General features: G+C 40.6%; 1 protein-coding gene across 2 annotated transcripts in view; it reads right to left on the minus strand.

The window, feature by feature from the left end:
• Gpc6 (glypican 6) overlaps positions 1–21,947 on the minus strand; it is a 1,071,516-nt gene that overhangs the window by 81,594 nt on the left and 967,975 nt on the right. Inside the window, exons 6-7 of one of the 2 annotated variants that reach the window (XM_052732493.1) lie at positions 10,204–10,347; positions 6,242–6,271 (exon numbers count right to left, since the gene is read on the minus strand). In XM_052732493.1, the coding sequence (XP_052588453.1) occupies positions 6,242–6,271; positions 10,204–10,347 (174 nt within the window). The remainder of the gene's footprint in view (positions 1–6,241; positions 6,272–10,203; positions 10,348–21,947) is intronic. The other variant, XM_052732494.1, reaches the window with a different exon arrangement.

Consider the following 21,947-nt stretch of genomic DNA (forward strand, 5'->3'; position numbering starts at 1 on the left):
CAAGCCAGTAGATGAGTATATTTCACAGAAATGAATGCCAGCTCCTTTGGGGGAGTTTTCTGAGGTCAAAATCCTTTAGAATAAAATTTACAAAGTCATCGGTTTCTTCCCTCATTACACATAAATAATTTATGAATTTGTATTGTAATTTTTCTCCCAGTAGGATCAAAGCTCTCAGATTTTGCAAATGGCTCTGTGCAGAAGCCAAAGACGCACACATTCCCTCGACTGTTCATTGCAATCGATACGTTTGCTGTTGCTGTTAGTTGCTGCAATTTCCCTGAGTAACCTGTAAAAAGTATTCTCCTTCATGAACACTGCATAGAAATAAACTGGTACTGGAAGAGGAGACAAGGGCAGGTTCCAGAACACAACTTCTCAGTCATTTTAAATGATGATGTATGAAAGGGAGAGAAAGAGGGAACAATTTGATTTGTTTCAACAAGGTTGACCCAGAAAGGGGAGAAGCAGAAAAACTGCTTCGCCTAAGCAAACACGACACAGAGTCATAAAAGACAGGCACTCGGAGTCTGCAATGTGGAAGCCGCGTTGAAAGTACGTGTTGTCTGGATCCAAAAGATGCTTAAACGCCAGCAATAAAAACGTCCAGGCTCATCCTGTCTCCCTACTGCCACTTTCTCCTGCTCATCGGCAGTGGCTCTTACATCCTTCTTTGAGTCACTAACATCAGCTATGGGGTAAGATGTCTATGCTGCGGTCGACTCAGGACTGAATTCCCAGTTCAGAGGGACTTCATAAGCAGCTGATGTCCACTGGATTTAGACAGAGATGCTGCTGTGCTGGAGCAACGCGCACACTTTTTATTTTTGCCAGTACTGGAGACTGAACTCCAGATTGTGTACCTGCTGGGAAAGACAAGCCGTCTACAACCGAGTTACATCCTTGGCTTCCCTTTTTTTTCATGCTCATTCTTTCAAAAGCACATGAAAGGATCAGTCCATTGCATGCCAATTATTATGGCATGTTCTGATTTAACTTATAGTTAATTGTATTCTTGTTTTCCATGGATTTGTGAGCTCTGACTCTGTCAGGTTAGAGCCAACAAATACTTCTTGAATGAGCCAGTGACTGATTACTCCGTGTGTGTGTTTCCAATGCAAGGTTTGCCTTAGGGAGTGAGGATAACAAAGTAGATGGTCAGCTTAAAAATCTTGACTGAGGGGTATAGGGAAGTTGGAGGGGAGGGAGTAGGGAGTGGTCCTGATGACTGACCCACTATGCATGTGTGAAAGTATCAGTACATTTTTTTTAAAAGAAGAAAAAAGAAAAAAAATCTCGACGGTGTCGTCACTAACATGTCTATTTTCTATCTGAGTGAGACATACACCAATATCCATCACTAACTTTTTGGAAGGCTGCCCTGGTCACATGACTCACTTTGGCCAATTAGATATGAATGAGGTGATGCATTCCTTCCAGGAGGAGACATTAACAGCTACTGTTCTTACATGGCCAAGTTCTCCAGCTAGTGTGACATATGAAGAGCTATTAATGGCTTCTCTGTCCCCAGGGGCCTGAAGGAAGGGTGCTGCAGACCCACAGGCAACCAGTGGGCCTTTGACACGAACAAGAAATCAACGTGTTGGACTGCACACCACTGTGGGGCTCTTCTCAGAGGCAGCTCTGCTTCTATTGTTGCTGTCCGTCTAGATTAAGATGGCACTGAAAACCGTTCGAAAGCTCTCACACACATGCAGACATCCTTTCCCCAAGTTTCGTAAGCTAATAATAGTGGAGTTGCCTCTGCTCAAAGTTCACTCCATTTCCAGGCTTCCATTTTCTAATAGCTTGGACAATCTTCAAGTTGTAAGAAAATATCCGTGGAATGAGGTTTTTGGTGAAATGACTGTAAATGAGCTTAAGTGATAGAATTACTACATATTGTAGATGTCTCTCTACCTTTAACATTTATGAAGGAAAGTGAATTTTCACTCAAGTGGTCTTCCTTTCATTTGGTTTTTCTCTACAATGTTTATGCCTGAGGTTTATTGCCAGCAGTATAGAGTGTCCACGTATGTTATGGGAATAGCCAAATTCCCAATGCTTTAAAATGTATTCTATGGGCCCGAGAGTCAGTTAAAAGCTGATTGATTATACAGCAAATATATCAGAGCTAGTAGTTATGAAATATCCCATTTCTTAGCTCTATCTCTCATAAGCATGAACATCACATTGGGGAGTTGTGGAGCAAATGTCTCAGACAGCTTGGAAGAAAAATTACTGCAGGTTTTCCATGACAAGAAAAAGGTCTGGAAGCTGAGCAATATTTAATAAAAAGGCCCATGTCAACTGACGTGTCACATGAACAAACATTTTTAATTTAAGCAGTTTAGTGTGACTTGCTTATTAAGTTTTTTTTTTTTTATCAATTGACTGAAACACCAGTTTCGTTTCTTGATAAAAGAAGATTCTGGAAATGAGTAGGCAGATGGACTTCTTCATTTGACTAGTTTATAACTGACAGCAAAGTTTCCGTTTAATTTGCTCAAGACTCTCGTAGAAAGTTCTAGTGTGTGAGAGAGAAAATGAGCTGTTAGACACGGCCTATGCCCAGGATGCTGCAGATGTTTAATGTATTCCGTTTACATATTTTGTCGATAATTATTCATTTGTTAATATTCCTTCTCCATTCTGTTTGGTGTAGTCTATCCTAGATTATGAAATCAAATTCCTATTTACTGTGTGCTAATGGTTCAGGAAGCCCTACTCTACCTACTGTTCCCTGGAGGAGACAGCACATATGCAACTGACATCCAAAGCAATGTCTTTGGTGAGCAGTAACCCTCCCTTGTTGATGACGCCAGCACTAACATCTCCCTGCGAAGTAGATCTTATGTGGCAGGGAGTTTTACTAAGTGCTGTGAGACAGCGAAGAATTCAATACACACATGTGTGGATTGATTGGAAGTATAGAATGCATCAATTTGGATTTTAGCTGAAGTCTAGGAATTCTGAAAGAAACTTCAAAGTCTGAAGCAGAAAGTAAATATATTGACAGCCTATAAAATAGACCCGAATCCACAGTAGCCCTGTTTAAGTCTGAGCCTGGAGCATTTCATTTTAATGACATGAAGATCACCAAAGTTTTTACTGAAGTGTTTATGAGGTTGGAGGGAGTATTTAATAGAGTTGAACAGAATTTTTTTTTTTGGCGGGGGGGGGGGGGGGGGGGGGGGGGGGGGCTAGATTTTGGACACTCATACTGAATAAAAACTGTAGCATGGTTTTATGTTGCTGTTAGGAGCCATAGGATTCTCTGAACATGTCTTTAAAGCAGCGATGGAGCCTACGTATGTATCGGTTCCCAGGAAGTTACTATAGCTAGGTCTCTGAACTGTCTTTCTCCTGGTGGTGTGCAGGCCCACTCAAGGAAACCCAGCGATTTGCTCCTCTTTGATGTGCCTGAATGAATGACTTCCCAAGGAGGTGAACATGGCCTTGCCTTGCGTCTGTTGGTAGGAGCTGAGGATTCCAGGACAGCAGCCTTCTTTGGTGGATTTCCAGCAGCGCTCACCATTGACTTAGATTTGTGCATCCTTCAAAGCCACAGAATAAGCAGCATATCGTGGAGATAAGTCACCCCTTTTTATGGGTGTCTTCTGAGAGTCCCCACTTGGGCCCAATCAAGTGCAAACCTCCTGAATCGGAAAGGCATTTCTTTGCAGCCTCACGCTGCGCGTGTTGCCAGTAGAACAGCAAGAAACAGACAGAATAAGTCGGGTGGGTTGGTTTTCATGTATTTTTATTTTCTCCTGGCTTTGAAAGCACACTGCATTTTGCTGCTGTTATTTCCAAGGGTGGAAATGAAACTGGGGTGTCTCAGTGGGGTTTGATAGCAAACAGATAAAGCAGGTTCAGGCAAGACAGGGCAGCTCCTGATCCGAAGGGGACTGAGCAGTAGCGGTTTGCAGGAGTGAGTGGGCATAATTTACGCAGCTGCAGCAGAGACTGCAAGTCAATCTAACTTTGACCCATTTATCTTTAGGAAACTAATTAAAGCAGAGAATCTGGTTTCCTGTTGTTAGGGATGTTTTTCTTTTTCTTATTCAGGCTAAGCAAAGATGGAAGGGTGGGTGAGTGTGTGTGTGTGTGTGTGTGTGTGTGTGTGTGTGTGTGTGTGTTGGGATAGACAGTAGAAGGATCAGTTCCAACCTAAAGAGGGGGCTGAACCTCTGGAAAATAAAAGGGTTTCTTAAATCCAGCTTGACACCCTTTTGAAATGCAAAGTGGTGGAGCTCGCCCGGATGCAGACTCCTTTGAGGTGCCAATGAAATGCTGTGGCAATTTGCAATGAACAACTGTTTCCCAATCCTTACAACCCAGGCTTCCTAAATCACATCCAAATGGCCCCGGAGAGGCATGGGAGAACATTTTTTTATGACTATCATTTTACTCTGAAAAAATCAAAGTCCAGAACGTTTGTTGCCACATCCATTTTGTTTCAAAGCAATATTTAAAAAAATTAAATTGGTGCCTCCCCTGCCCCCCCTCCTCTTCCCCGGCTCCCTCCCCCTCCCAATGCTGGAGATTGAACCTTGGACTATGCACATACCAGGCCAGCACTAAGGTACCTTCCCAGCCCCAACGCACATATCTTGATAGTGTTTTGTCAGTACCCAAGCCTGTATGTGGTATTATTGATAACATGCTTGCTTCTACTAAATACCAATGAATTAAAGAAGATGTAGCTGTTTTTTTGAAAGATCCTATCAAAACCCGAATTTGGGGTTTAATGTTTGGTAACAGTAAACAAGGGAAGCCCAGCAGATAAGGGGTGCTAGTGTGATTATATTCATCCCAGGACATTGAAGGAAGGTGAGATTCTAGGGGTGAAGTAGCAGGGTCATGGTAACCACTTGCTGAGGAGATCACATGGGCTCATTTGCTGGAACAAATGGCGATCTTGAGGCAGTGTATAGGGAAGAGCAATATGGACTACTTGGCTGGAGCTGTTTTGGCTACTCATTTGGCCAGACTGACAGAAGCCTAACTTACCCAGCCATGATTTCCCCTCTCATTCTCTAGTTAATATCAGGAACCCTTGAGTCCTCTGTCCTCCTGTTTCTTCCTCTAGGGCTTCCTTCCTAGGATGTTCCTGTTCTAGACTTAAGTCTTAGGTTCTCTTACCTCATCCAAAGCGCCCTGGGCTAGAACTTGTAGCATGGATGGGTGGCTACTCAGCATGGATAGGTTCTCTTTGAAATAAATGAGTTCTAAAGGAAAACTTTCACACAGTACCAGTACCACCTAGGTTAAGGCAGGGGTCGGGGTGGAGATAGAGAATACTGTTATATCATGCAAGTGCTCATTGAAAACATAAGTACTCCTCCAGGGACAGATACCCCTTTTCTTGGTCGCAGGACACATGTGTCCTGTACAGACTTTTGTGAAATTAGTTTTGTTTCAGACAGGATATGTAGCCCTAGGCTGGCCTTGGACTCTCCAGGTAGCCCAGGTTGGCTTTGAACTGGGATTACAGGTATGTACCAAATTTCTGGCTTAAGGATGCAGGTCCTTCTGAAAGAATGTTACCATCATGAAATAGTGAAAACCACATTCTGTAATGTTTTAGTTAATGGGAATAGTCAAGGCAACCTAGATTTCTCGTCTTGAGCCCTATACAGGCCACTTTGAGATAAAACAATATCCAGTACCCTCTCCCACAATGCTGAAACAAACAAAAACAAACAACAACGAAACCAAACTAAAACAACACACCCAGGACATTCAAATAGGAACAACAACAAAATATATATAGAGAAAACAGTTTATAGCATAAACTATTTTTAAGCCCTAAATTCTCCATGTCCCTGCTAATGGAAAAATTAGTTCCTTGTGCATGAGAGTCGATGCCGATTTGTTCTTATTAATAGTGAGGTAATTATTCTCTCAGCACAAGAAGAAAAGTCCAACATGGCCCACTGGGATGGGTGAGTTTTTCAGACAGATGACAACAGTCTGAACATTAGAATAGAATTTAATCACCCACTAAATGAAGCAGTGTTCCACGAAGATTAGATTGGAAACCTTGCCACTGGGAAAGAATACCAAAGCAGTTATGAGCCGTAAATACCAAAGGAGGAAGCAAGTTGACCCCACACAGTGGTCTACTCATACCAGATAAGGGAGATGGTTGGGGTTAGGGTTAAAAGGGAAGGTAGCATTTCTCAGGAATGTTCTAGACAAATGGGATGAACAAAAGAAAGAGACCAGTGCTTACACTATGCTGCATGGTCCTCCACACAGTCCTCTGGGAAGCAAGAGGAAAACAAATTCAAAAGAAAAAGAAAAGGAGATTATTTTATACATCATAGCACAGCAAAAGGCATATTAGATTCATCAGTTGGCTGACACTCCATCTACCCTGCCCACATTCTTAGTGACTTGGAGAATAACCAGAAAATCTTGACAACCAGGACAAGGTGAGATACTTACTGGAGTTGCTTTGGATTAAATCATCACGGCTTGATGAGTTAACTTCCAAGTCTTTTTTTTTTAAGGTTGACTTTTATAAATTGCATTCCTCTAAGGGCTATAATTTAGAGTTCAGATTTGCCCTAATGAAAGAGCTGCTGTAAGTAACAGACAGTCTCTGCCTTAGCGCACCGAGTGAGCACATTGTACTCGAATTTTCAGAGCTCTTCATCTAATTGCCTTTCAGGAGATGATGCCCAACACCTCTCTGTGCTCAGACCTGAGAACTCTAGTGACTTCATGCTGAATTAGTTTTGTACCTGATGTTTCCAGTGAGTGAGAACTTTCTAGACTCATAGCCTTCCATCAAGGTATTTCAGAGAATCCACAGAGGATAAATTTATGAAAAGGAGAAAAGAACCAATCCCCTTCAGAGTGCAAATAATGACCTCTGGCCCACTTAACTGGAAACCTTTAGCAGCCTGTGGGGACAGGAAGGCTGCTGGGGTGAGATATGATGGTGAGGCCAGCCTGTTAGTGGGATCAGGTGATGGCCTTGGCATTCTCAGTAAAATGCAGATGTTGGCAGTGAGGACTCTGATATTTTCCCCAAAGCCAGCTTTCTATCAGCAGCTGAATTCACACAAATACGATCTTTTGGTTTTAGAAAACAAAGCATGACTTGAGCCTCGCCTGTTTGGAGGCTGCTGGCCACTGTCAACAGCATTTTAGGCTCACACAACTTTCGAAGAACAAATGAAAACTTTTCCTTGTGAGATGAGAATTTCCAGGCTCCTTCTGAAGGGATTGGGCCTTTTGAAAGATACTGTGTTCTTTCTGATTCTCTTCTGTGAGTTTTAGCAGTGACTTGGGGTTTGAGACCTTTATTTCTAAAACAAACCCCTCAATTATCAGTTCACATAAAAATACAGTTTTACAATAACTGACATAAGAACATTTACCAACAGATTCCAGAGTCAATACCACAGGCACTAATTTAAAGGATGTCAAGAAGTCACCCTCCACAAGCGTCAGAATGCAGTGATTTTCATTTAGGTAAATGGGTGGGGTGAGGGGAGAATTCTTTCAATGTTGGCTTTTAAAACATTTTCTCTGCTGAAACAGAGAAATCTTTTCCAATTTCCTCCTTTTCTGGGACACATGCTTCTCATAAATATTCAGGAAACATCTTTTCAGGGAAAAATTAAAACAGGAGTAGGTATCACAAGCCTTGTTTACGAACAGTGGGGACAGGCAGCAATAGAGAACAGACCCAGCTGGAGAATTCACCAGGGTTGCCCCTTGAACAGGTCCATAAAAGACCACATCCGACTGCTTACCTCTCTTCAGAAGGCAAGCAGGTGCTTAAAGGGAAATGGCCTTGGGGAAGCCAGGGGCTGCACAGGGAACCACTGATGGGAGCTTGGGGCCCAGCGTCTATGTCTTAAGAATAACCTCAGCAGAACATCTTTTGATGTGGGAACAACTGATCTTAGGAGCGAAGGAGAGGAACTGGAAGGAGGCTGGCTTTGACAAATGGCTAATTCTCAGATGTGAAAGGAGATCAGAATCTCATCACATACAGTATGAGCAAAACTGACGTTCTCACCTGAACGTTCAGCCTGAAGTCACACCCAGGAGGAAGTCGGTATTAGCACCGATGGAGGACGTTGTACAATAAACGTAGCTCCTGGCTTGAATACCTACGCTCTGGGACTGGCCCTGGGTTTTTACACATGACAAGTGGTTAACCACTGTCATTTATTGTTAGAAAAGGATTGATTAAAAATATTTGCAGGGGACATAAAATAGAATGTCTTCAATACTTTTCTAGACTCCTTTTAGGGGTGCATTTTAAAGATTACTTGGTGAAGTTTTTTATTTTATTTTAAGGTTTAAATCCTGGCTTACATATCTGTCAGACTTTGAAGATCAAGGAAATTTTCAGTGTTGCGTTTTATTTAGTTTGTGTTTTGCTGCACTAAGATTGTGTGGAGTAGCAGGTTGTTTTTTCCTTATTTTATTTTCCTCATTTAAGGGCATGTGTTAACTTAGCCTGGAGAAATGCTTCACTGTTTCAAAGGAGAAATATTCCTTTGTCATAGAATATCACTACAGTGTCCAAATTTAACGCAGTTTAACTACGTATATAACATGCCCTTGTTTTTTAAAAACTTAATTCACTTATTGTGAGAAGATTTAACAGGAAGTTTCCTATAAGAGATTTTTGAGATGTGTAAAACAATACTGTCCTTTGTGGGCACAATTTTGCACATGAGATGTCGAAAACAGATTCATCTGACATTGTATTCCAGTTTTAAACTGGGGTTTGCGAAATCTTGACGGGCCCAACCTCCTCTAATGGTTGAGTTCACACTAGCTAAAATGAAATCAAATCTGTACTCCCCAAAGTTTCTGCTTTGAGAGACACAAAGCATTTTGTGAAGTAGAATCCAAGCAATGTACTCTAAAGAAAACCAACATTCTTGGAAAAAGCTGACCGAGTTGTCAGTTAGCAGAGTAGAGTTGGTTGCTTAAAAGACAAATAGTAACTATTTTTCAAATATTCTTGAAAATGTGATAGAGGACGGGAGTGAGCAAGGGGGAGCAGGTTGAAGCAATCACGCTTATGATTCCTTTTTTGAGACCTGTGCTGAAGAAGGGGTTTTATTTGCTAATAAAGGGTAATAAATTCAAAGCATAATTTAGCAGTTAACGAGAGCAGCCACGTTTCACTTTGACACTTAATGGATAGACCTTTATGCTGTTACATTCGCTTGATTTTTTATGGAGAGAGATGCTGAGACGTACTTACATGGAGTTCAAACACAACCAATTTAATCTTACGAGTTCTACACTGTGGAAGGGGCATTAACTAAAACCGTAAAGCCATTCATAACAGTGACTAATAAAAGTATTTCACAACCAACAACCCTCGAGATTGAGTTTATATGACACAATCAGACGTGGTTCAAATGCTGTATGACCCTGAGGGTTTTATCTGCTAATTTTACATCAAGATAATTGGCAAAGCAGCATCCGCAGCACTAACAGCACAGGTATATGGATTGTTTACAGCATTATGGATTGAAGACATTGAATTGGAAATGATCAGGCCATATTTCTTTGAAATTAGGAGCTCTTAATTTTTATGTCAAATTTGTTTTTTTAAAAACACATTAAAAATTGTATTATGTGTATAGTAGCCATCACATAATACAATTTTTCTTACATAAAAGCCACCCAGTCCCCAACACACATTTAAATGGTCCTAAGACCCCTGTTTTTCAAGGGCATGTAGGGAAGAAAAAAAAAGTAGCATTAATTTGGAACTTCCTGAAAGAGACTTTCCAAACAGAAAAGTTAGACTATGAGAAATCATAAGAAAATGACAGGACATTATAATCACATAAGCAAGCATTTAAAGAAAAGAAATGAAGCACATGAATTAGAAATGTGGTTTTGTAATTATACATCTGAAAGACCCAGCAACCGGGCTTTGAGAGCAGCATTTTAGAAGAAATATAAAGTTGGAATCCTAGTCACTGCACTAGTGGATTAGCAGTCTTAAGAGTTCCTAAATAATCAAATCCATGATCTAAAAGTAAAAAAAAAAAAAAAAAAAAACAAATCTTTTACTGTCAACCATTGTAATTGGGACAGGAGCAGGTCCAAGCGTAAGATGGCGTTTCCAGCCAGTGTTGGGGATCCCACAGCCTGTACCTTAGCAAACGGCCTGGCATCCCGGTCATCAGTTGGAGTACTCACCAGTCTGTCCAAGCTCGTGCCCGCTGCAGTTGTGGGTCTTTCCTCAGGGTTGTAGGGCCGAAAACGGGTGTTGAAATTTTCTGGAGCCGAGCGAGCAGATCTGAGAGCTGGAGCAGGTTTGGGCTGGCCACAGCCCTGAAAGACCTAGGAGAAGCGGAGGGAGCGTCACCATGACACTGATGTCAAACTCACAATCCAGAAGCAACGGTACAGGACTCCTGACACTTTTTTCATGAAATTCTTACTTCCAAAATCTCTGATTTCTACTTTTTTAATTTAAAGGTGTATAAACACCAATAGAAAAGAATTGTCACACGAATATGGAGTGACCAGCTCATAGTTTTGCCACATACAGCCAGTCCTCATTATCTACAAATTTCTCATTTGCAAATTTGTCTTCTTACTGAAAATTCATTTGTAAACCCTAAAATCAGTACTCACAATACTTTCATTGATATAGACAATGTGGCAAAAAAAAAAAAAAAGAAAAAAGAAAAATTGAATGGCCCCATGTACATGTTCTCAGGTAATGTTGAACGAAGGCCCTCTCTATTCCAGTTTCTATGTTTTACTGTAAAGAATAGCCCTTCTTGTGGTCTATTTAATCCATGTTCTTATACTGTGTGTGTTTTCTCTGTGATTTCACTGGATAAATGGGTCCCTGATGTAGACAGAGCTTACACACTGTCTAATGTGCCAGACACAAGGAAGGAAGTGATGTGTCTTATAAGGATAGCATACATTTTACATACACTTCATTCAACTCTGAGTTTGGTCTCTTGAGGTCATTGTTCATCAAGTACACAGATCTTAAATAAGGTTTCTTAAACTAAAACAAATTGGAACATGATTCCAGTTGGGTTGTCAGGTCTCGCTACCCAGTAGCATCTAATCCCATGTTCCTCTTAGGAATTAGGATTCAGTATTTGCCAAGTCAGTTCGCATGACCATATGGAACATAACCACTACAAATAGCAAGAACCAACCATTAAATGCGGGAATTATTGCAGATTCTTTATAGCATGGTTTCAGGATTAAACCAATTGTGGCCCAGACTCTTTTGTGTACTTGGATTTGGCATTCAATAAGCAACCATTTGGGAGCCATGTTATCTCACATAACAAGTGTATGTCATCTGCAGCATACCAGACCTGTGGGGCTCCCTTTTGAATAATGAAAACCTCTACTGAAAGAACTTTCTGAAAATATTCTCCTGAGCAATGGTATGGAAATAGGACAAGCAAATGTGGGTGAAATCCACATAATGGCATTTTCTTCTAATTTTGTTGTTGACAGCTGTTCATGTCACTGTTAGGGTTGCCGTGGGAAATCAAACATTTTATTGTAATGAAGTTAGGGACTGAGATGCCAATCTTTTTCCACAGTGATTCCACTCAGGTTGGTGTGGGAACATTTCCTTCACTATTTCTAGATGTTTTCTCCCTTGTACCAGCTATCAAGAGATAATCCCTTTCCTAGACTTTCAGGAAACAGTGTGATGGCTATTCTTGGTTGACTACCTCTGGAATTAACTAAAACCCAAGCAGCTGGGTATACCTATGAGGGATTTTTTTTTTTTTTTTTTGTAATTAAATAATTTGAATTGAAAAGACCTGCTTTTAATTGGGTCTTTTGACCGAGGAAGAGAATAGTAGGGCTTGCCTTACTGATGATTCTGCATGCTCTGCAGGAACCACTCAGAAATGGACAGCTGCAGCATTACAACCCCTTTCTGGGACAACCTTGAAAGAAACCAGTGAAGGGAAATCTTCACAGTGTCCAGCACTTCTGGCACTATACATGGTCATTCATATATTTGGTTTGGAAGGAGAAACGGCCAGACATGTAATTGTTCACTGATTCATGGACTGTAGCCAATGGATTGACTGGACGGTAAAGGACTTAGACAGAATAAGAGTGGAAAATTGGTGAGAAAGACATCTGGGGAAGAAATATGTGTGGCTAGATCTCTCAACGTGGGTGAAGGATGTGAAGATATTTGTGTCTTATGTAATGTTCATCAAAAGGTGACTTCAACAGAGAAGTTCAGCAGTCTAGTAGACAGGATGACCCATTCTGTGGACAGTCAGGCTTTCCCCCCAGACATCCCTGTCATTGCCCAATGAGCACATGAACAAATTGGTCGTGATGACAAAGATGGAGGTTATGCCTTGACTTGACAACGTGAACTTTCACTCACCAAGGCTGACCTAGCTACAGCTACTGATGAGTGCCGAGAGCAGAGACCAACACTGAGCCCCAGATATGGCACCATTCCCTGGGGTGATCAGCCAATGACTTGGTGGATGAAATTAGACCACTCCTCCGTAGAAAGACCGATGCTTTGTCCTTACTGGAGCAGACATTTATTCCTATTGTGGATCCTCCTTTCCTGATAAATGCTTCTGCTGAAACTGCCATCACGCACTTACAAAATGTCTTATCCATCATCAAGATATTCTACACAATATTGCTTCTGACCAAGGACCTTACTCTATAGGCAGAGAAATGTGACAGTGGGCCCACAATCATGGAATCCAGCATTCTTACCATGTTTCCCACCATTTTGAAGCAGCTGGCTTGATAGAAAGATGGAATGGCTTTTTAAAGTTACAGTGCCAGTTAGGGGCAGCAGCATGGAGAGCTGGGGCAGGGTTCTCCAGAGGATGGAATATGCTTTTAATCAGTGTCCAATGTATGGTACTGTTTCCCCCAGGATAGCAGGATCCGTGGGGTCCAGGAATCAAGGGGTAGAAAATGGAATAGTTCTACTCACTGTCATCCCCAGTAATCCACTAGGGAAGACTGTGCTTCCTGTTCCCACAACTCTAATTTCTGCTGGCCTAGAAGGTTTGGTTTCAGAGGTGAGCGTGCTCCTGCTAGGAGCCATAACAAACGTTCCATTGAACTGCAAGGTTGGACATCCCGCTGGTCACTTTAGGCTTCTGATGCCCTTGAGCCAACAGACTAAGAAAGGAATAACAGTGTTAGGAGGGGTGATAGATCCAGGTTACCATAGAGAAATTGGATTGCTTCTCCACAATGGAGTTAAGTGCAGGAGATCCTTTACGGTGTCTCTTGGGGCTACCATGTCATGTGATTAAAGTTAATAGGAAGCTACAACAACCTAATCCAGGCAGGATGACAAAGGGCACAAACCCATCAGGAATGATGGTATGGGTCACTCCTCCAGGAAAAGAGCCAAGACCTGCTGAGGTACTTGCTGAGGGTAAAGGGAATACAGAATGGGCAGTAGAGGAAGGTAGTTCTAAACACCAACTAAGGCCATGTGACTGGTTGCGGAAACAAGCATTATAACCAACATGAGTGTTTCTGTCATATTTTGTTAAGAATATGTTTGTATAGATATTTGTGTTTTCTTCCCTCAATTTATCATGCACTGTAACATCAACTAAGAGAAAGAATATCAGTGGTTATCATATTTAAGTATGAGATACTAAAAGAATGTCCCTCAAGGGACATTGCCACCTATTTTAAAATTTATAATGTGAGGTTGTACAGGACAGTTATATCATATTAGGCATAATTGTGACCTGGTTAATGTGTTTGCAATGATTTGTGGGATTATTATATCATGTTACTTGTAATTATAACCTGATTATTATTTCCATTTAGAAATTAAGTATGACTTAAGGAGATATGACTATGTGTCAAGTTGACAAGAGGTGGATTGTGATGGCTATTCTTGGTTGTCAACTTGACCACATTTGGAATTAATTAAAACCCAAGTGGCTGGGTACATTTGTGAGAGATTTTTTTTCTTAATTAAATCATTTGGAGTGGGAAGGCCCACTTTTAATCTGGGCCACACCTTCTGCTCACAGCGTATACAAGGATATGGAAGAAGGAAGCTTGCTCTCTCCGCCTGATTGTCTTCACACTGGCAAGTCCACTCCTTCCCTGCATTAGAGCTTAGTTCTTCAAGATTCCAGCATCTACTACAGAGCAGCAGAGACATCCAGCATCAGGGACTGAACAGCTACTGGGTTCTTGGACCTTCCCTTGGTAGACAGCCATTGTTGGACTAGCTGAACTCTTATAAATCCCATATATAATATATATTCATTTTATGATTTCTTTTCCTCTACAGAACCCTAACTAAGACACATAGCAATACTTTTCAGAACATATCCAGTTGTAACTTTATGTTTCTAACATTTGTATATATGAGATGATTTTTCTCCCAGAAACTTTTTAAAAGAATAATGCCTGGTGCTGGAAACCCAGACAGCTACCTGGGGCTAGTGAGGTCATGGATTTTGAAGGCAAACCTACAGCCGCTACTTTACAAACCTAGTATAATCCCTACTGTATTCTAAATATTTACCTTTATACCCACAAGAAAGTGCAGTTCTCATCCGTCAACAAAGTTCTCTGCAGCAGATAGAGACCATTACATAAAATGACAAGTAAACAAAGTGCAGAGAAGAGTGATTGTTTGGTACCCAGACTCATTGATTCACCTACAACACAGCTCTTTCACTTAAGGCTCAGGGAACATAATGAAGGGCAGGGTCGAAAGACGGTAACGGCCAGAGGAACAGGATGTCTGCTCTGGGACTGTCTCGCCTGAAATGCAGGGAAGCTAAACCAGTGAAGTCTCAACAGCAGGGCTGTCTAAATAAGGCCCAGAATAAGAACGATACCAGCAGACATGCTAACACAGAAGGGGAAAATCCCATAGGACCCCAACCCTTGCCAAAATCTACAGGCAACTAAGGAATGCTGGGAATGAGCCAGATAGTCTTCCCCAGATAGCGGGCCCTGATTGGTTATCCAATACCAGATAGTCAGCCCTGAAATCATATACACAGAAGCAACCTTATATTCACTAAGCAGGTTGTAGTTACATGTTTAGCTATATATTGAAGGGGGAAATGTATGCAATAAGAATTAAAGAAACAAAGGCCAGAGGTCATGAATTTGAGAGAGAGCAATGAGTACATGGAGGGGCTGGAGAGAGAAAGGGAAGGGAGAAAACGATGCATTTGCATTTTAATTTAAATGCAAGGAACTTTCCCCAACTATTCATTTGTGCTAATTCTGAACCTACATATGCACATTTACCGTGTGTTCATTCTTGTGTTGTTATTTGATTCTGTGTTGTTTAACTTGAAGCATTTTTCATCCTGTATATTATATGGTCACACTGAAGGACGCAGAGAGCCCTTGAGTGCCATTCCCAATGACAAATTCCATCTTGAGATACAATTCATTTGCTTCACCACTACAGCTAATTTCTCTTTTGTGCATTCAAACTTCTCCTTCAACTCAGCACTTTGCAGCACAGGGATACTTTGTCTTGGCATTCTTGGAGGCTGGTCTTAACACACTATTGATTATTCTTCTCTCTCACAATTTCTGAAGTTGATGGTGTAACCAGTGTGATAAAGATAGTGGGTCTCTTCTTCCCCAGTGCTTAAATCACTTCCTTGTAGCAAGGTCACTGCTGATGGAGGGCCTTAACATTCCCAATGCTCCAGGGGATCTGTTGAGTGGGCTCTTTTGGATTGCTTTGAAAATGACAACTGACTTTTAAGAAGCATAAAGACAGAGCAGGGAACAATAGCAATGGCCAGCCTTGCTGAGATTTGGAAGGGCTGGGTGCTGAAAGGGTTAACAGTTCAGGAAGGGAGGAGTCTGACTCAAGGGGTCTAGGGAAATCACAGGAATGCAATTCCCTGAAAGAATGTTTGGTGGTTTCTGGGGAGAGGTTTCACATTTAGTGTTGGGTTTGTTTCATGGGTGTTAACTGGCCACTGATTAGTTAATACGGCCTGGTGACTTTCCATTATTTATATCTAGTTTAGATTTTTGAAGGTGGCTTCAAAGTAGAAATTGCTGGGTCTAGGACCCAAACCAAAAAAAATGCTCACTTTCTCCCCATTGATATCACCACATCACTGAACCTCTAAATCTGCTGGGAACTTTCATAAAAACTTGTTCACAATGACCTCAAATTTTGAATATCCCCAAACAGATATACCACTCCACTGCTAGAAAAACAGAATCAGCATAAGAGAGCCCCTCCATGGGAAGGTTACAATCTATGTTGCCGAAGTCTGTAAAACGCGATGGAAACAGGTACAGGGGGGCCCCTGAGTACCAGCCTGTCTGCTAAAAGACTTCTGGATCAGTGTCATATAGCCAATCAATTAAAAACCAACCCACATGTCCATACTGCAGCTGAGACCACACAAAGTGAAACTCACAGTTCTGTATCGAACGCATGTTGTCTGAATATCTGTGTCCTTCCCAGATTCCTAAATTGAGACCTAATCTCTCAAGTGATGGGGTTATGGTGGGTGGGAAATAGAATCAGTGACCTTAGAGAGGAAGGGTGTTGTTTATGTCACCTACTTTACAGTATTTGGTCATATTAGCCTGCGGACAGTAAGACAACATGCAATCCATTAGTTAGAAAAAGTTTAAAAAATATGGGGTTCATAGGGTGGGTGACAAATGGGATCATTGGACAGAAATTTGGAGTATACCTGATTTCTAAGTTTGCTGTAATAGCTCTATGAGCACAGGGGATTCAGTCTAATATAAGGGGCCTGGGTAGCTGGGGTACCCCAATATTTCTTATTTTGAACAAAAGAAGAAGTGGATGAGAATCTATATATGATAGATAGGTCCTGAGGTTAAAGGAGAGAAGATCAAGTGGTCAGGGCTAGAAATGCAAACTTGGATCTTTAGATGGTTTTTAGAGTTCTGAAACTGTTGGCATTTATCAAGGGAAGTGGAAGGACAAGCGGCTGATGGATGAAGCTGAGAAAAGTCTGTGTTGTGGGAACAAATACAGGAGCCTCTATGAGCCCATCTTTCCCCTCTATTCTGAACATATACATATGCATGTATGTATGTATATACATATATATTTGGTTTTGTTTTTTTTTTTGGTTTTTTTTTGAGACAGGGTTTCTCTATGTAGCTTTGGTGCCTGTCCTGGATCTCACTCTGTAGACCAGGTTGGCCTCGAACTCACAGAGATCCGCCTGCCTCTGCCTCCCGAGTGCTGGGATTAAAGGCGTGCGCCACCACCGCCCGGCTATATTTGGTTTTTTAAGACGGGGTTTCTCTGTGTAGCCCTGGTTGTCCAGGAACTTGCTCTGTTGCCCAGCCTGGCCTGAACTCACAGAGATCCACCTGCCTCTGCCTCCTGAGTGCTGGGATTAAAGGCGTTGCTACCATTGCCGGACTCCTTCTCTGTTTAATAGGGATAATAATCCCATTTATCACACTGGCATGTGGTCATGATCAAATGCAAATTATGAAGCAGGAACACACACCCACTATCTAGAAAACAAGTGCTTGATAATCATCACATAATTATGTAAGTCCATAACTTATACCTTCTGTAAGTTTTACTTATAAACAAAAAAAGAGGGAAAAAGAAAACACCCGGCCTCGCCTTCCTTTCTCTCTTTTTTCCCAGATGTTTATTTATTTATGTTTTTACTTATGTGTATGTGCCTGTGTGTAGGCTTATACACATGAGTGTGGTGTCCACAAAGGCCAGAAGATGGGGTTGGATCCCCAGGAGCTGAAGTTAAAGCTAATTAAGAACTTCCAGTGAAAGAGCTGGGAGTCAGATTCAGGTCCTCTGGAAGAGCAGCAAGCATCCTTATCCACTGAGCCATATCTCAAGGCCCTGATCTATGCTTCCCACACAGTATTATTTGTAAGAGCTAAACAATGTGGCAGAAGCAGCAGAGTCCACGTGTTAAATTGGCAACATTCACAGGGGCTTTATGCCACCACATGTTCCAACGTGTTCATGATGTTATTTGTAGGGTTCCTCCAGGCAGTTCCACCCCAAAATGAGGGTGGCTCAGACTTGGTAAGAGAAATGAGATTCTGATAGACTTGCCTTAGAGGTCGGTGCTGCCACTCCACCCTCAGTTAAGGTAGGAAAAGAGTCTTCTTTTTACACCAAAACAGAAGTTTCTAGAAGTTGTGATTGCAGGCTAAACCACTGAAAGGGGAACACATCTTTAGACATACCCCTTTAAAAAGTAGCATTGGTGTTCCCTTCTGCCTGATTCACTCTGAGGCATCTAGAAAGGGATAATTAGATAATTCCAGAAAGTATTCAGAATTTTCGATATAGACAAATGCTGTGAATATTCAAAGAAATCATCTTTCCTATACAGCCAACTCAAAAGACTTGTGGATTTCGCGGAGTTCCCTGACTCCTGAGTTTCTCCCTTAAGAGGATTACAAAGAGAATGTCTCAGAAGTCTGTTGGCATTCTGAGATGAAAGGCACGGACATTGAGATGACAAGCACTGAATGAGGAGAATTTATTGTTTTATTGGGAGGAGGGAAAGGAGAGAGAGGAGGAGTTAGAGGTGTATTGATAGCAGATTTGCATTCAGCCATTTGGTTTCTGAATGTTTAGAACCTAAACACCGAAATATATTAACATACATTTCATAGACAAATGCACTGTCCACCTTTTCAGAGGGACTTACAACCAGTTCCCTGTCCCCTTGATCTCTCCCTTGTCTTAGCTACTTTGATTACAAGACTCCAAAGTCATTACTGGCATCTTGAGAGGCAATTTTGTGGGTATTCTCTATCTCGGTGGCTGTGTCTACCTAGACTTGATGTTTTGAGACTAAGTGGTGTTTTCTTTATTTATTAGATTGTAATTTCTATTACAATGCTACTGACTTTATCTGTAAGAAGACTAACTGGGGAATTTCACTCTGTTTCACTGATACCCAAGGAAACAAAGAACCAGGAAGTCCATACGGGACTGTGTATCACGGACCCAGGTGTGGCTGTTGTGTTCATAACAGCTGTGGGGTAACAGACAAGTGTTTAGGAGATTTGAAGTGCTTTGATGAAATACCTTTGACTAGTCATTCATAAAGACCAGAAACTTTTGTAGTTCTAGAGGATGTGAAGTATAAGGTCCAGGTACCAGGTAATTTGTACATGACACTTTCTTTCTCTGTCCTTATTTAGCAGGTGGACCAGTGAAAGGCCCCCTCAGGTCTCCTTTATAAGGGACAACTCCTGTAATTACATCTAAAGGTTCCAGGAGTTAACTTTCAACATAAACTTTGAGTAATAAACACATTTTGGCCATAGTAAGTCACTAACAAGAGCCCAAGAGTTAGAGTTCTAGCTTCTGTCCTTGATATTAAACTTGGATGACATTGGAACAACATGGTTTCCCAATTTTCAAAGCCATTTTAAAGATGAGATATGATGCCTAGAGAAGACACTGAAAAATGAAATAAAAAGGTATATTACTTTAACTGACATAATCTATAATTACTCAGAGAAATACTGAATAACATGTCAAGTACATGGATTACGCAGAGCTATGAATGAACAATTTAAACTCCCTGAAGAACAGAATTTTAAATATTTTATCACTGTATCCTAGCTTCTATGCATTCCCAGCACATATTGTATGTTTTTAAAAAATTAATAATTATAAATAAGTAAAAGTTTTCATTATCATCTCCCTATTTTGCATTTGTTGAAGTTAGCTAGCATGTGGTTATCTGTAATGAGAAGTAAAAGTAGGAAAGTAAAATAAAGAAACCCATGAGTGTTCATGAAAGACCCTTCACTATACCTTTACACACTTAAGCTCAAATAAGCAATTGTCTCTTCCAAACCAAGGTTGAGCATTTCTTTCTCAGCCTGAAGAACTATAGCACACCATGCACTCATATGAAAAATATTGCTATTGTCTTTGCTCCAATTACAATGTCAAGTTAAATCCAAGTTCAATAAACAACTTTACTAAAATTAATAACTAGAACCAAAAATTCTAGTTCTTGATCCTTTGATAAGTTACTTATTAAAATTAATAAGCCAGTTAAAAAATGGAAAATCTCACAAAGTAGCTAAATTGGCTCTCTGGTTGGTAGGCTAAGTGAAGAGCTACAGGCTCTATGCCTGCAGTAATTGCCAAAAACTTCAGAGTACTGAAACTGACAAGAGTATTTTTGTCTATACACGTAGCTGATTTTTTCACTGTTTTCCTTAAGAGAAGTGGTGCCCAATGTGGGGCATCCATTTTTAGGGCATAGGCCTAGTGTCTCAGTCACTTTTTCCTGTGTCCTCTAGAACGGCAGTCTCCTCTGCGAAGCAGGAACATGAAGGACAATTTTGCCATCTTTTGGCAAATTCAGTGGTCATTTTCCTATGAGTCCTGTATGTCCAGTTTATCAGCAGTCCAGGCAAGAGCAGTTTCTTGCCCAAAATGGCTATTTTTGCCAAGAAGAAGATAAACTCCATATGGAATGTCTTTGACGCCCATTTTCCTCTTTGAAGTAAATCAGTGTGGTGCTGCCAGGAGCAGACATGTCTCACTGTCCAGAAAGTCTAAGTTTTTAAAACATTTTAAACACCATATTCTGTAAGTCTTTGGAGTGTTTGAAGATTACCTACCTAATTGAAATATGTCTTTGTATACTTAGAAAACTTAACTAACACGACTATAAGTGTGATTATCATAGATGACTAATTATTAATCTATTTCTTAATTATACATTACAATTTTAAATGAGTTTCATAAATATAATACCTTAAACAAGAGTAGAAATAAATATATAATATAACAAAATTAACTTTAAATTTGTATCAATAAACTAAAATCTATAATAATGTAAAACATTTTAAACAAGTTGTTACTCTTTATCTTATCATATCTACATTCCCTTTTATTCTTTAGAAAGAGAAGTTGCTTACAATGCATTTCCTGTTTACTTAGGTAATATTATATCCTTCTGGGGTCTTTGATGTAGTTGAAGACTAGATAATTATAATTTTCCTTGGCTATGATAAAAGATAAATTAGATATAAAACTTTAGACTCACAAATACAGGATAGATAGAATATTTTCTTTAATTTTGCCAAATACAAATATATTAGATATTGTAACTGTAATTCTTGCTTGATAACTGTTCTATTATATGTAATTTTACTATATTTTACTATATAAACTTTCCTTTTTGATTAAACAGAAAAGGGGAAGTGTTGTGGAATGTTGTTCTGTATGCTGTGAATGTGTGTTGCTCTGATTGGTTGATAAATAAAGCTATTTGGCCAATGGTGAGGCAGAATAAGGTTAGGCGAGACATTCCAACTAGAGAGAGAGGAAGGAGAAAGGCAGAGCTGAGGAGACGCTGCTAGCTGCCACCAGAAGAAGCAAGATGTAAAGGTATCGGTAAGCCATAAGCCTCGCAGCAAAGTATAGATTTATAGAAATGGGTTAGTTTAAGATATAAAAGCTAGTTAGCAAGAATCCTGCCATGGCCATTGTTTAAAAATAATATAAGCCTATGTGTGTTTATTTGGGTCCAAGCAGCTGTGGGACCAGCGGGTGAGAGAGATTTGTCCTGACCACGGGCCAGGCGGGACACAGAAAAACTTTCAGCTACAGAGAAGAACTTCATGGCTCATCTTTGGCATATTCAAGTTGCTTGCATCACCACTCTTGTGCTTTGGGTCAATTTCTAAATAAAATAATAGTTCTTTGAATGTGAGCACTGTAGTAGTGACAGTCACTCTGTAACTGAGATGTCTGTGAAGTACCTAAGAGGTAGGTAGCATATACAACATAAATAAATACACTGAGAAAAGGGTTAATTCATGTCCACGGCATGATAGAGTAGGGCAGTGTAAAATGTCATCATATGACCTAAAATGATGTACAGTTTAAAACTTATCGGCTGATTACTTCTAGAATGTTT

This window comes from Peromyscus californicus, unplaced genomic scaffold, assembly GCF_007827085.1.
Source record: "Peromyscus californicus insignis strain IS unplaced genomic scaffold, ASM782708v3 Scaffold_12__1_contigs__length_115047231, whole genome shotgun sequence".
NCBI lineage: Eukaryota > Metazoa > Chordata > Mammalia > Rodentia > Cricetidae > Peromyscus > Peromyscus californicus.